Source organism: Aquarana catesbeiana, linkage group LG06, assembly GCF_042186555.1.
Source record: "Aquarana catesbeiana isolate 2022-GZ linkage group LG06, ASM4218655v1, whole genome shotgun sequence".
Taxonomy (NCBI): Eukaryota; Metazoa; Chordata; class Amphibia; order Anura; family Ranidae; genus Aquarana; species Aquarana catesbeiana.
In genome coordinates, this window is record NC_133329.1 from 204,678,825 (window position 1) to 204,693,984 (window position 15,160).

General features: G+C 43.4%; 1 protein-coding gene across 1 annotated transcript in view; it reads left to right on the forward strand.

Annotated features, from left to right (window-relative positions):
• GRIN2A (glutamate ionotropic receptor NMDA type subunit 2A) overlaps positions 1-15,160 on the forward strand; it is a 1,538,644-nt gene that overhangs the window by 266,217 nt on the left and 1,257,267 nt on the right. The window contains exon 2 of the mRNA XM_073591222.1: positions 11,069-11,183. Within this exon, the coding sequence (XP_073447323.1) occupies positions 11,069-11,183 (115 nt within the window). The remainder of the gene's footprint in view (positions 1-11,068; positions 11,184-15,160) is intronic.

The window sequence follows — 15,160 nt, forward strand, 5'->3', positions numbered from 1 at the left end:
TATATTTTTTCTTTGTATAATTTTTAATTCTATATCAGCACCTACTCATTATGTCCTGTGGAAGTTATTAAATGCAAAACGCATTGACAAGCAAGCATGGAGGAGTTCATGGACCTAACCCTTTGATACATACATATACCGTTTTCTGCATAATTATGGACTTTTCACCAACTCATTGAAAGGATCCATGCCTCCATGTCTGTTCAATTGGGTATCTGTTGATCTTGTCTAGCAAAGGGTGTTGTTGTTTGTCATATTTATGTTAATTTTTTATATTTTTGTAATAAAGAAACTTTTTTTATATTTACTACCTCATGTTATGCCCACAAAGTTCGCCTTTTTTTTTAGAGAGTTTCAATTACTCTTTCAACCTTTCTCTATATCTAGTGGATGTTGGCATGATGGGGGTCCTCCCTTCTTACATTTATTCAACACTGTGGGGCCTACTTATACAAAAAAAAATTCTGTACGAATGTCAGAAACATCAATTTGCCACACATGGGAGGTATCATCACAAACGTCAGAGTGAGAGCAATAATTCTAGGCCCATAGTTCATAGTTAACAGTAAACTGATAAAATGTAAAGGCATTTTAATCATTGCCTATGGAGAATTTTGGTTACCATAAATTTCTGCAATTCCACAGGTCTGCACAATTTTATAACTTGACATGTTTGGTATCTATTTACCCTACGCAACCCAATCTTTTATATTTTACAAAAAATTGGATATAATAGTGTGTTTGTTTGCACTAAAAGTACCGTATTTATCGGCGTATAACACGCACTTTTTTGCCCTTAAAATCAGGGGAAAATCGTGGGTGCGTGTTATACGCCGATCCCCACTCTCTGTGTGCCAAAAAACAGGAAGCGCTGCGAAAAAAACTGAGCGCCGACGGAAAAAAACGAGCGCCATAGAAAAAGACTGAGCCGAATGCTCGGCTCCACTCGCAGTCACGCCATCACGCCGCCCCGCCTCCCTGCTGAGGATGAGAAGCGAGCGCTTCCGAAAAAGACAGAGCCGAGTATACTGTGTACTCGGCTCCGCTCCGCTCGCAGTCCCGCCCAGCTCCTTTGATGGACATAACACTCCATCCAATGGCAGGACTGGGCAGGACTGCGAGCGGAGCCGAGTACACAGTATACTCGGCTCGGTCTTTTTCGGAAGCGCTCGCTTCTCATTCTTAGCAGGGAGGCGGGGCGGCGTGACGAGCGGCAGATTTAAATGGTGCAAACGGCACACGGCATTGGGCAAGGCTGCACTGGGCAAGGCTGCACTGGGCAAGACTGCACTGAGCAAGGCTGCACTGGGCAAGGCTGCACTGGGCAAGACTGCACTGGGCAAGACTGCACTGGGCAAGGCTGCATTGGGCAAGGCTGCACTGGGCAAGGCTGCACTGGGCAAGGCTGCATATGACTAAGGGCAAGGCTGCTTATGACAATGGGCAAGGCTGAAAATGGCACTTAGCAAGGCTGCAAACGGCACTGGGCAAGCTGCAAATGGACACTGATCATTCTGCAATGATGGACAAGGCTACAGATGAACACTGATGAGGATGCATTGATGGGCATTTAAATGTAAGTTTTTTTTCCTTAAACTTCCCTCCTAAAAGTTTTTTTCCTTAAAATGCCCTCCTAAGCTTGGGGTGCATGTTATACACCAGCGCGTGTTATACGCCGATAAATACGGTAATTTTAATGTATGGTTTTCTGAATATACAGTAAGTGTTAACTGATAAATAATTGTGCAAATATTGTGCAACATAACATTTTTTTTTTCAATTGTTTTTTATTAAAGAATTTTTCAGAGTACAAAACATAGTACAAAATTATACAGATAGTGCAAGAAGCATAAGAATACACGTTAAGGCTTTAGGAAACCAAAGTATACATTGCTTAGGTTAATTAGCTCATTTATACCTGGTATACATCTATAAGTGGTGGAATGGTGTTTATTACTTTCCTAGATAATATAAAGCATTCTCACAGAACAGTAACATTAGATTAGAAAAAAGGGGGGGGGGGGGTAGGGTAGTAGATGGACAGCAACAAGTTTAACATTAACATTTTTCAGTTAGGTAGTGCATGAAGAAAACTGGTATTGCTCATATATAAATGTATTCAGAAAGAAGTAAAGTACACTCGACACAGCACAATCCTTATTCCATTATAAACCAGTCTGACCTTATTTTCCATTGTTTATCAAAGAAGGGACTCTTTTCAGCCTTATTAGCCAGTAGTGATTCGTAAACGTAGTAAGTTTGTGTGATTTCAAGAACTTCTGATACCTTGGGCACTGTGTTTAGTTCCAATTTTTGGTTATTAGTGATCTAGCGTGTGATCTAGATGTGTGTAACCACTGTGCGAAAACAAGGAGGGAAATTTTCGATACCCAGGTTTAGTAATGCCAACCCAGGGCCTGGTGACCTGTGATATGTGAGATACATTTAAATATGCTCTTCCAGAAGCTAGTAAGATGGTTACACGACCAAAACACGTGTAGAATATTTCCCACCTCATCACATTCTCTCCAGCATAGTGGTGAGTTGGAGGGAGAGAATTTAGACAACCTGTATGGTGTGAGGTACCATCTCTGAGCTATTTTTAGGGAGAGTTCCCAATGGTTTACACACCTGGATGCTCTGTATGTTGTTCTAAATGCACTTCGCCATTGGGCGTTTGTAAAGGATTCTTCCAAATCTAGTTCCCATTTATTGAAAGGAGGGAGTTTAGTGAAGGTAACCTTGTTTTGAAAGAGATTGTAAAAAAGAGATATGCCCTTGGGAGCAATAGGTGTTTTTGTATAGAATTGCCACACTGTGTCATGTATGAGTATGCGCTGGGACTTCAAGGATTTCAAGAAATGGGCGAGTTGGATGTATTTATAATAGTCGACTCGAGATAATGTGTACTCCTCAACAAGTGCATCAAATGAATTAAGTGCGGTGTCGACATATAGGTTGGTTATCAGGAAGATGCCTTTAGTGAACCAGTCTGAGTAGTTGGAGAGTGGAATGACGTGGTTTAGAATTTCTGACTGAATTTGTTGAGAATATCGTGGGCATGTTGTAAAGATGTATGTGGTGAGGTTAGGAGGAGAATGATATCGTCCCCAAAAAGATTGATATTGTGGGATTCACCTAGAAGGGAGAATCCTGGTGTACTCGGGTGTGCTCTGATTCTTTTGGCCAAGGGTTCTATAAGGAGGTTAAATATTGAGGGGAATAGGGGTCACCCCTGCCTGGTACCATTGGTAATAGAAAAGGGGAGAAAGAGTATTAGAAGTGTATACTTGTGCACATGGTGAGGAGTACAGGGCTAAGATAGCAGAGAGGCTAGGGCCTGAGAATCCACATTTTTTAAGTGTTTGAGTCATGTATCCCCAATGGACCCTGTCGAATGCCTTCTCCGCATCCAAAGAGAGTAGCAGAGGAGGCACCTGACAGGACCCAGCATAATGATGACATCAATGACCCTTCTTGTTGCATCAGACGCCTGTCTGCCTCTGGTGAAACCCGCTTGGTCAGGTCCAATCAGGGTCAGCAAGATTGACAGAAGTCTGTGGGCCAGGATTTTGGCATACAACTTTGCATCTGTATTTAATAAGGAAATAGGCCTGAAGTTGGCTGGTGTATTGGGGCCTTTACCCGGTTTTGGAATGGTAACAACGTATGCTTTGAGCATTTCAGCGGGGAATGAGGCAGAGGGCATTGCTTCGGAATATATTTCCTTCAACGAAGGCGAGATGACCTCATGGAAGGTTTTGTAGTAGCCATTTGGTAACCCATCGGGGCCCGGGAATTTACCACTAGGTAGAGTTTTTATTGCCTTTCGGATCTCAGTTTCTGTGATAGGTGAGTTAAGAAATTCTAGTTGTGGTTGTGAGAGAGGGGAGTGAGAGTTCTGCTAAGAACGTTTGAATGGCATCATCTGAGGGTTGTGTGGTGTTGGAATCTTCTTTTAAATTGTAAAGGGAGGAATAACATTCAGCGAAAGTGTTTGCTATCTCTTTCGGGTTGAATATTTTGCTATTATCTGAATTGCGGATTAGAAAGGGAATTTTCATTTGTGTTTTGCGATCTTTTAATCTCTGGGCCAGAAACTTTCCGGCTCGGTTGCCAGAAGAATAATGATTTAATTTGAGAAATTGGATGTGTTTGTTGTATTGTTCTAGCAGCAAGAGCCTCAGATCCGAACGCAGTTCAGTTAATTTATTTGCTTTGAGGATCCAGTAAATTTTTGTTTTTGGACTCTAGGAGTCTGATATCTGTTAGGAGGGTGTCTAGTCTTTGTGTCCTCTGCCTCTTTGCTCGCAAACTTATCTGAAGTAAAATGCCTCTAATATATGCCTTATGAGCACACCACATAATAAATAGGTTAGTTACAGAATGAGCATTAAGAGCAAAATATTCAGTCAAGTGTTTGTTTACAAGGGAAACTTGTGAGGGTTGTTGGAATAGACGAGGATTGGCTCACCAAATGTAGGCTGGAGCTGATGTGTATCCCTCCTCTACCATAACAGACACAGGAGCGTGATCTGACCACGTGATATCATGTATCGTAGAGGAGGAGATCTTTTGCAGCAGGGCTCTGTCCACCAATATTAAGTCTATGCATGAGTACGAGTTATGCCTGGAGGAGTGGAAGGTGTAATTTTGCTCGTTAGAGTGTTGACACCTCCAGGCATCGTACATCTCTTCAGCATGGAGCATATGTTGAAGTGAAGGTAGAGGGCGTTTAGACTTGGATGTAGTGTCCATCTTGTAGTCCATCGTAATGTTATAATCCCCACAAATTATAACTGCACCTTTCTTAATTGAGTTGACCTTGTTGAATAACTTTTTCAGAAAGCGGAGCTGGTGGGCGTTGGGTGCGTATAGATTAACTATTGTGTAAAGGTGGTTGTTCAATTCTCCGACCAGAATCAGGTAGCATCCCTCAGGGTCTGCATGGGTTTCCTGCAAGGAGAAGGCCACAGAGTCTCTGATGGCAATTGAAACACCCTTTTGTTTTTTGGAGGCTGAGGCATGAAATATGTGAGGGAATTTTTTGTGTGAGAAGTTGGGTACTGATGAAGTTGCCCAATGTGTCTCTTGTAAATATAAAATATCAGAGAGTAGTTTAAGAGCTTCCCTCCAAACTGAGGTTCTTTTAGCAGGGTAATTCAGGCCATGAACATTAAAGCAAGTCACTTTAACTGCCATTTCTGGTGTGTGGGATAGGATAATAACAGTACCTTAGGAAGTCCAGAGTAGATCTCCAGGATTCTTAATTGGTCTTTTGTGAGCGTTGATGAGGAATAAGTTGTCTTCTCATGCATGGTCTTGTGTTCCATCTCAAACGAAGTAAGGTAAGAAATAGGAAGTGGAAAAAGTAAAAACAAGAAAGTCAACAAACAAGCAGGAAACTGGTGTATAAAAAGGGAGATTCCATCCGGAATCCGATGGCAGAAATACTGCACATTACTCAGGGAGGGGAACTTCGTGGGCTGTGAGCTCCATATTGTATCAGGAATCATGTGGCATTGGGTAGCTTATTTCATTCGAGGTGATTGAGTGTTACGTTTGTTTGGCTTCTTTTTATGTGACACAACCTGCCACTCGTTCTGGTTGTCCAACCTCAAGGTGGAGGTGGATCTTTCAGGAATTTGTTCTGGAAGTATATCCCATGCTCGCAGCAGTGCTAGGCCTTCTTCTAGGTTAGTGATCACTGAGTATTTGCCTTCATGGGTAATGATGAGCTTTGTTGGGTATCCCCATCTGTATACAATATTATGGTTACGCAGTGCTTTGCATAGTGTACTGTGAGAGATCTGTGAATACTTGGATAGTAAAGTATTGCTCAGGGGGTTGTGCATTTTTCCTAAAGGCTAACATAAATTGTTCCTTCATGTGGAAAAAATGCACCCGCATCAGAACGTCTCTGGGTATGTTATCCTGGAGATGTGCTGGTTTGGGTAGACGATGGATCCTATCAATGACTAGTTCCGAAGATGGGACCGATGGTAGATAGGCCGACATAAATTCTTAGCTGCATATTGGTGCAGCTGTGTAGGTTGAATACTGTGACAGACCTAGCCGGGAGAGAGACTTTTGGAGGGGACTGTATGCTAGCCTCTTGCCGATCGATCGGGGGCCCTTGCATTTGGGGGAACGGTGCTCTTTGTGAGCTGTATGCCTGGGGACCCTTGAGGTGGTATTACTGTGGATTCGGGTCCTGGTCCCCCAGGACACACAGACTCTGGGGACCCTGGATTTGCCATATTGGAATAGTGGCTGATTCATAATGCTGGGACAGATACTGTTAGGAGATGCTGATGTAAATTCCAGCACCTGTCTGTCTGTTGTCTGATAAAATGTGTATTGTAAATAAGTCTATAGTATGGGATCTAAGAGTCATTAGATTCCCATTGTTGTTTGTGTTAATTAACTCTGCTATTGTATGAAGAAGAGTCTATGTTGATTGTGATAATGTTGATTGGATTTTCTGGACTACAAGACGGCCAGTCTGGCCTAAAAGTCATGTCTGAGTCATCTAGGCTGTCTAAAGGGATTAGTTAATTAGCTCATGTTAATTAGGTTAATTAGGTTACAGCTGTATTGTTAGAGTAATATGAGCAGGAGGTCTGCACCTCCACTTTTAGGGTATAAAAGCCTGTATTTTGCAATAAAGTGAGATTCCTGGTTGAACTTACATACAGCCTGCCTGGTGTTTGTTCTGAGCTATCACAACTCGACTAGAATGGCACAGAGCTGTAGTTCTAGTCCCGGAGCATCGGATGACCAAACAATCAGATGTTGTGATCTGCAGTCTGATTCTATAGCAGCAGAGGAGTGTCGGGAGAGTGGAACTGAGCGAGCAAGGGGCTCGTTACATTGGTGGCAGCAGTGGGATTTGCTCTCCAGTTACTGGGACACTCCAAACCAGCCTGCAGGAGAGCCATGCTGAAAGAGTTACTTGAGAGCCGTGGAGGGAATGGTGGGATCGTGCTTCCTTGCCGTGAACACATCCAAACGATCACCTGAATCCAAGGTAGCAGGATAGCAGGAGAGGAGAGATACCAGCCACCATGGATGAGGAATTCAGAAGGAGGTTGCGAGAGAAGGAGATACAGCACAGACGACCAGTATCAGAGCAGGTCCTGCTAGGATGGCTTGATTCTATCCGCTGTGAACGCTGGAAGGAAGCACTAGCCCGTGAGCAGCGACACCAGGGAAAAGTTCTCCCCTCCATCCATGTGAGGTACTGGTCGCAGTATGAAGTGCGAATGCTGTTTTTGGGGAAACAGCCGAAACAGGAGTGGACAGCCGAGTTAAGCAGGTTGATCCGGGCAGAAATGCGGTTGGACGAGAGCTACAGAGCCCTCCAGTGGTATGTAGCCCAAGTGTGCCCGTGGACAGCGGATGACAGCCCCACGGAAGGCTTTGACTACGATGGCCTGGGATTGTTATACTGGAGGCTGTCCAGGGACCCTGACTTTGGAAGTGATCGGGAGTGGCGTTTGGAAGAAATAATGGAGCACAGAGAGCGGAGACTGAATGTCTCAGAAGTGCACTGGGCACTGGAAGATTTGCAGTTTCTGGCCGTTCAGGAATAGGAGTTGGAGATCGCCTACAAACAGCTGTTAGACTCTGCTCAGCAGCAGGGTGGTGCTCCCTTTGCCTGGGACTATCATGAAATACCAGTTGACAACTCTGACATCCTGGCTGAAGAGTTGACAATGTGGCAGAGTAACGGTGTGCTTTGCCAACCTGCACCCGCAGCTATGGAGGCGGAGGTCTTATGGCGGATGCAGCAAGTGCTGACTGACCTTGATGAACCTGTTTCTGCATTGGATAATCTTGGATGGAGGAATGTGCCTGTCCAGCAGAATGCCAGAGAATCGGCAGTGGAAAATCTGAACATTGCCGTCCCCAAACCTGAAGTGCTGACAACAGGGCAGAGCTCTGCTAACCTCTGCCCAGCACTGATAGCATCTTCTGGGATCCACGGAGAGGAGATGGTGAACCTTTATCCCCAGACACCAGTTGCAGAGACAGGGGATTTGATAGACTTTTCTGCTGAGGAAGAACAACCTGGTGAGCCTCCAGCAGAAGAAGAGCTGCTGTTAGGGCCAAACTTCACTGTGCTCTGCCCAGCACTGATAGCATCTTCTGGGTTCCAGGGACAGGAGATGGTGAACCTTTATCCCCAGACACCAGTTGCAGAGACAGGGGATTTGATAGACTTTTCTGCTGAGGAAGAACAACCTGGTGAGCCTCCAGCAGAAGAGGAGCTGTTATTAGGGCCAAACTTCACTATGCTCTGCCCAGCACCAACAGAAGTATCTGTGAAGTTACAAGGAACTTCCCCAGCTGAAGCGCTGGCAACTGGACAGAGGGTCCAAGATCTCTGCCCTACACCTGCGGCGGTTCCGGAGGCTCAGGGTGAGAAGGAGGTGGTCACTTCCCAGCAGAAGATCAGGATACAGGGGGAGAAGGGAGAGGAGGTGTTTGTCGTCCCTCCCCAACAGTTAGCCGGAGCAGATGGTGTGGGGTTTCCAGCAGAAGGGCTGGCAACAGGGCCAAGTACTGCTGGACTCTGCCCTCAACTAACAGAGGATGGATGTCCTGTGAAGGTGGATGGGACTTCAGTCTCCACCTGTATACCCCAGGGATGCTGGGCAGTCGGCTCAGATCCCCAACAGCATGGTGGAGTGAGCCCAGACACCCTGTCTTCTCTCCAGCGGCAGAAAGGACTCCAGGGAGAAGGGCCAGTCCAGGCCTCTCCCCAGTGGCAGATATGTTCTCTGAGAGAGGCAGAGGTTGGCTGGGTGAGTAATGCTTTGTTTGGAACAATTTGTTTGGGGTACTGTGTGGGTACAGGCATTAGAGGACTGGAACTACTGACTACTGTGACAGACCTAGCCGGGAGAGAGACTTTTGGAGGGGAATGTATGCTAGCCTCTTGCCGATCGTTCGGGGGCCCTTGCATTTGGGGGAACGGTGCTCTTTGTGAGCTGTATGCCTGGGGACCCTTGAGGTGGTATTACTGTGGATTCGGGTCCTAGTTCCCCAGGACACACAGACTCTGGGGACCCTGGATTTGCCATATTGGAATAGTGGCTGATTCATAATGCTGGGACAGATACTGTTAGGAGATGCTGATGTAAATTCCAGCACCTGTCTGTCTGTTGTCTGATAAAATGTGTATTGTAAATAAGTCTATAGTATGGGATCTAAGAGTCATTAGATTCCCATTGTTGTTTGTGTTAATTAACTCTGCTATTGTGTGAAGAAGAGTCTATGTTGATTGTGATAATGTTGATTGGATTTTCTGAACTACAAGATGGCCAGTCTGGCCTAAAAGTCATGTCTGAGTCATCTAGGCTGTCTAAAGGGATTAGTTAATTAGCTCATGTTAATTAGGTTAATTAGGTTACAGCTGTATTGTTAGAGTAATATGAGCAGGTCTGCACCTTCACTTTTAGGGTATAAAAGCCTGTATTTTGCAATAAAGTGAGATTCCTGGTTGAACTTACATACAGCCTGCCTGGTGTTTGTTCTGAGCTATCACAACTGGACTAGAACGGCACAGAGCTGTAGTTCTAGTCCTGGAGCATCGGATGACCAAACAATCAGATGTTGTGATCTGCAGTCTGATTCTATAGCAGCAGAGGAGTGTCGGGAGAGTGGAACTGAGCGAGCAAGGGGCTCGTTACAAATACCTTCTGGGATACCACGTAACTTCAAGTTGTTTCTGTGTGACCTGTCTTTGAGGTCGGCGACCTTCGCTTTAAGCCAGGTCACCTCGTCTGACTGATCATTGTGGGCATCTACTAACGTGTTGTATGATGTTGCATATTCTCTCATCTTTTTTTCAACGTGATCTACTGTGCCTCCTAACTCCCCCACTTCAGCTTTAAAGTTCCTGATACACTCCATCATATCTGCGTGTAGGGAGCTGCGCAGGGAGACCAGCATGTCTCTTAGTGTTGTGTCTGAGAGGGGCTGGTTAACAGTAGGGGGTCAGCAGACATGCAGGGTCTTGACTTAGCTGGACTACAGGAGAGCGGAGTGGAGGCGTCAGGGGAGTGATGTTGTGATCCCATCCTGGAGCTCGGCGTGGCAGAGTGTTATCCGTCTGATTTGACCGGAGAGCAGCCGGTGGCGCCATCTTGGATAGTGCTGTGATCCTTAAGGAGGAAAAAATCTCTCAATACCTTTGGCTGCGACGAGTTTTGTCTTTTCCGGTTCATCTCCGGGGGTAGTGTGGAGCTTTAGCAGGGTACTGATATGTTTGTTCTAGGACGCCTTGAACTGTCCTGATTCCCATTGCTGGAGTGGAGCTAGCAGATCTTCCGTCCATACAGCAGCGCGGTAGCCACACCACCTCCAACATAACATCTTTTAACTGTTACCATTTTATTCTCCAGGGTCTCTGCATTGTTTTCTAGAAATTACTGTAAAGTCTCCAAACAGTATGTATTTTCTTATATGTGTGGTAGGCAAGTGTTTAATCCCTTAATAGAAATGTGTACGTTTTGTTTGTGTGACCTAAAAATGATTTTACTGTATCTGTGTATCTGTATTAAAATATAATTTTGATAAATGTTTGAGCAACTATCGTGGAATTACAAAATAAGTATAACCTTTTTTCATTTTTTAATTCTACTGATTCTGTGCGTTCAGAAAATGTATGGTTTTGGACATTTTTTTTAAAAGTTCAAAAGCTCCTGCATAACCGATAAAAAAAGGAGGGAAATCAGGCTGGCCACCTAAAGTGAAAAATGGAATGCAAGGCTTGGAAGCAAAAGAGTTAGGAGAGATAGTGATCATGAAAACAGCAAATAGTTTTCAAATGTAATATCTGTGTGAGGGTTTTCAGATGGAAAAGTCTGTTTGGTGGATAAAACAATTTAATTTCAAGCAGCTGCATCTTATGTAAAGCAAGTGGTTTCTTGTTATGCCTTTTCTAATATTGGAATGGTTCCAGAAGCATTCATTTTATCTGCATTTATGACTAAATTAATCTTCTTACTAAACACTTAATGGCCTTATTATTACATTATCTTTTTCTTTCTTTTTGCAGATTTATGTTAAATGTGACTTGGGATGGCAAGGATTTATCCTTTACAGAAGAGGGTTATCAGGCAAATCCAAAATTGGTTGCTACGTTGCTTAACGTGGAAAGAGAGTGGGAAAAGGTATGTTTAATTAAGCGCGTCAGTCTAAATGATTTGATTAGACTCATATTTCTGAAACTGTAATATCCTCTGACCTACAGTTGTAAGTTTATTTTTAGTATGAGTGTCCAAAAGGATGTTCTGAAAACAATCAAGTCAAATAATATAAACGATGAGCACCAATGTTGAAAAATGGACCCCAGTTAAATGCAAATCTTAGTATTTTGCACATATAGTTGACATTGTGTATGTTGTGTGCAATATAGTAAAAAGGTTAAGCCTATTAATTAATGAGTTTACTATTTCTATTTGCATTTTTGAAGCAATCATGTGACACTGAATGGGTTTCCAAGAATTCAAATATACATGTTATTCTAGAGGATGAGGTGCTGTATGAGACTTTTTTTTCCAGTTAAAATGCTATTGTAAGATCTTTTTCTTTCAATATTTTTTTATTGAAGATGTATGAAAAAGGTTACAAACATTACTCCAACAGGCGTGAAAGGTTGACAGAAGAAAAAAAATATAAGTTATATATTGACATCAAATTCGTTGTAATAGTACTATTTGCAGCATACGTTTCTATGAATAAGGCACTTATTGAATGTAGTATTGAAAATTAGAACAGAACTGAGCATTAAGCCAATACAGTCTTGAAGTTCTTTAACCATTTCCATACCGGGCCTATTCTGGCACTCTTCTCCTACATGTAAAAAAATCATAATTTTTTTGCTAGAAAATTACACAGAACCCCCAAACATTATATATGTATATATTTTTAGCAGACACCCTAGGGAATAAAACGGCGGTCATTGCAACTTTTTATCTCACAAGGTATTTGCTTAAAAAAATTGTATTTGATTTAAAAAATAACAAAACAGTAAAGTTAGCCCATTTTTTTTTGTACAATGTGAAAGATGATGTTACGCCAAGTAAATAGATACCCAACATGTCATGCTTTAAAATTGCGCACACTAATGGTATGACGCCAAACTTCAGTACTTAAAAATCTCCATAGGCGATGCTTTAAATTTTTTTACAGGTTACATGTTTAGAGTTACAGAGGAGGTCTAGTGCTAGAATTTGATCTAGTTGCTTTTGATCACTTTTATTCCTATTACAAGGAATGTAAACATCCCTTGTAATAGGAATCACTTGTGACAGGTCCTCTTTATAGAGAGATGTGGGGTCAATAAGATCCCACTTCTCTCCTCTAGGCTGGAAAGCATGAGATCGTGAAAAAAAAATCCACAATCTCATGCTTACCAGCTGCGATAGTGGCTTTGTTTACATCAGTGGCCCAGACGTGACGTCATAACGTCGCGCCCGGGCCTCCGACGGTCATAGAGATGACTGGAAATCTCTATGGTCATCATCCAGCGGCAGACGATTCTTTCTCCGGATGGCGACAGGAGGGGGTATGTCCCCTCCCGTTGCCTGTAAGAACGATCAAGCGGCGGAACCGCCGCCATGATCGTTCTTATGGTGCACAGAATCGCCGGCTAAAAACAAGGATTTCTGAATGATGCCTGTAGCTGCAGGCATCATTCAGATATTCCCACTGAAAGTCCAGGACGTCATATGACGTCCTTGGGCGGGAAGTGGTTAATGTTCATTTAACCGTGTATAGTCAGGAAAGTAATTTAGTGAGGTTTTGTGGGTGCCAGGCAAATAGATTTAGACAAACATCAGATTTTTTCTGATGTTTGTCTAAATCTATTGTCCTGGCACCCACAAAATCCCACTAAATTACTTTCCTAACTATATATGTTATTCAGGGATGGTGGTGCCTTTTCTTTGACACTGTCCATACCAACCAGCGTTCATTTAACCGTGTTTTGAGCGTGCCAATCAAGCCATGGTTTTTACCAAGATAAACTAGTGGCTTGGTATCTTCCAGAAGATGATGCAAAGAGAAGCTTATAAGTGGCATCTGTGTGAGTAATTTGAATTATTTTGTTTATAGATGGTGTTTGGGGGTCATTTCAGTGCTGGACCAGAGACAGACAGGTTGCCAGTAATATGTGAATTACCGGAATCTTTTGTTTATGTGGTGTAGAGTCAAGGTCTAGGTAAAATAGTGCTGTTCCTGCTGACATCTGAATTGCTAACCCGAAGATTTGATTAATGAGCCAGAAGCCAGATACCCAAAGGTGGGATTCCGCAGGGCAAGCTCAGGCTTGTGGCTCCACATCCCCTCCAGCATAGGGGCAAGGTTTGTGGGGCAAATTTTGAGATTCTGTATGGGGTCAGATACCAGTGCAGCAGGAAATTTGGGGTACTTTTCCATAGATTGATGTTTTTTGTGGCTATGTAGGTAGAGCATAGTGCTTTTTGCCATTTTTCAGGGGGATAAATCTTCACCAAGTCGATTTCTCATGCTTTTATGGGTGCAGACTTGATACATATACAGTGGGGACGGAAAGTATTCAGACCCCCTTAAATTTTTCACTCTTTGTTATATTGCAGCCATTTGCTAAAACCATTTCAGTTCATTTTTTTTCCTCATTAATGCACACACAGAACCCCATATTGACAGAAAAACACAGCATTGTTGACATTTTTGCAGATTTATTAAAAAAGAAAAACTGAAATACCACATGGTCCTAAGTATTCAGACCCTTTACTGTGACACTCATATATTTAACTCAGGTGCTGTCCATTTCTTCTGATCATCCTTGAGATGGTTCTACACCTTCATTTGAGTCCAGCTGTGTTTGATTATACTGATTGGACTTGATTAGGAAAACCACACACCTGTCTATATAAGACCTTACAGCTCACACTGCATGTCAGAGCAAATGAGAATCATGAAGTCAAAGGAACTGCCTGAAGAGCTCAGAGACAGAATTGTGGCAAGGCACAGATCTGGCCAAGGTTACAAAAAATTTTCTGCTGCACTTAAGGTTCCTAAGAGCACAGTGGCCTCCATAATCCTTAAATGGAAGACGTTTGGGACGACCAGAGCCCTTCCTAGAGCTGGCCGTCCGGCCAAACTGAGCTACCAGGGGAGAAGAGCATTGGTGAGAGAGGTAAAGAAGAACCCAAAGATCACTGTGGCTGAGCTCCAGAGATGCAGTCGGGAGATGGGAGACAGTCAACCATCACTGCAGCCCTCCACCAGTTGGGGCTTTATGGCAGAGTGGCCCGACAGAAGCTTCTCTTCAGTGCAAGACACATGAAAGCCCGCATGGAGTTTGCTAAAAAACACCTGAAGGACTCCAAGATGGTGAGAAATAAGATTCTCTGGTCTGATGAGACCAAGATAGAACTTTTTGGCCTTAATTCTAAGCGGTAGGTGTGGAGAAAACCAGGCACTGCTCATCACCTGTCCAATACAGTCCCAACAGTGAAGCATGGTGGTGGCAGCATCATGCCGTGGGGGTGTTTTTCAGCTGCAGGGACAGGATGACTGATTGCAATTGAGGGAAAGATGAATGCGGCCAAGTACAGGTTTATCCTGGATGAAAACCTTCTCCAGAGTGCTCAGAACCTCAGACTGGGCCGAAGGTTTACCTTCCAACAAGACAATGACCTTAAGCACACAGCTAAAATAACAAAGGAGTAGCTTCACAACAACTCTGTGACTGTTCTTGAATGGCCCAGCCAGAGCCCTGACTTAAACCCAATTGAGCATCTCTGGAGAGACCTAAAAATGGCTGTCCACCAACGTTTACCTTCCAACCTGACAGAACTGGAGAGGATCTGCAAGGAGGAATGGCAGAGGATCCCCAAATCCAGGTGTTAAAAACTTGTTGCATCTTTCCCAAAAAGACTCATGGCTGTATTAGATCAAAAGGGTGCTTCTACTAAATACTGAGCAAAGGGTCTGAATACTTAGGACCATGTGATATTTCAGTTTTTCTTGTTTAATAAATTTGCAAAAATGTCAACAATTCTGTGTTTTTCTGTCAATACGAGGTGCTGTGTGTACATTAATGAGGAAAAAATGAACTTAAATGATTTTAGCAAATGGCTGCAATATAACAAAGAGTGAA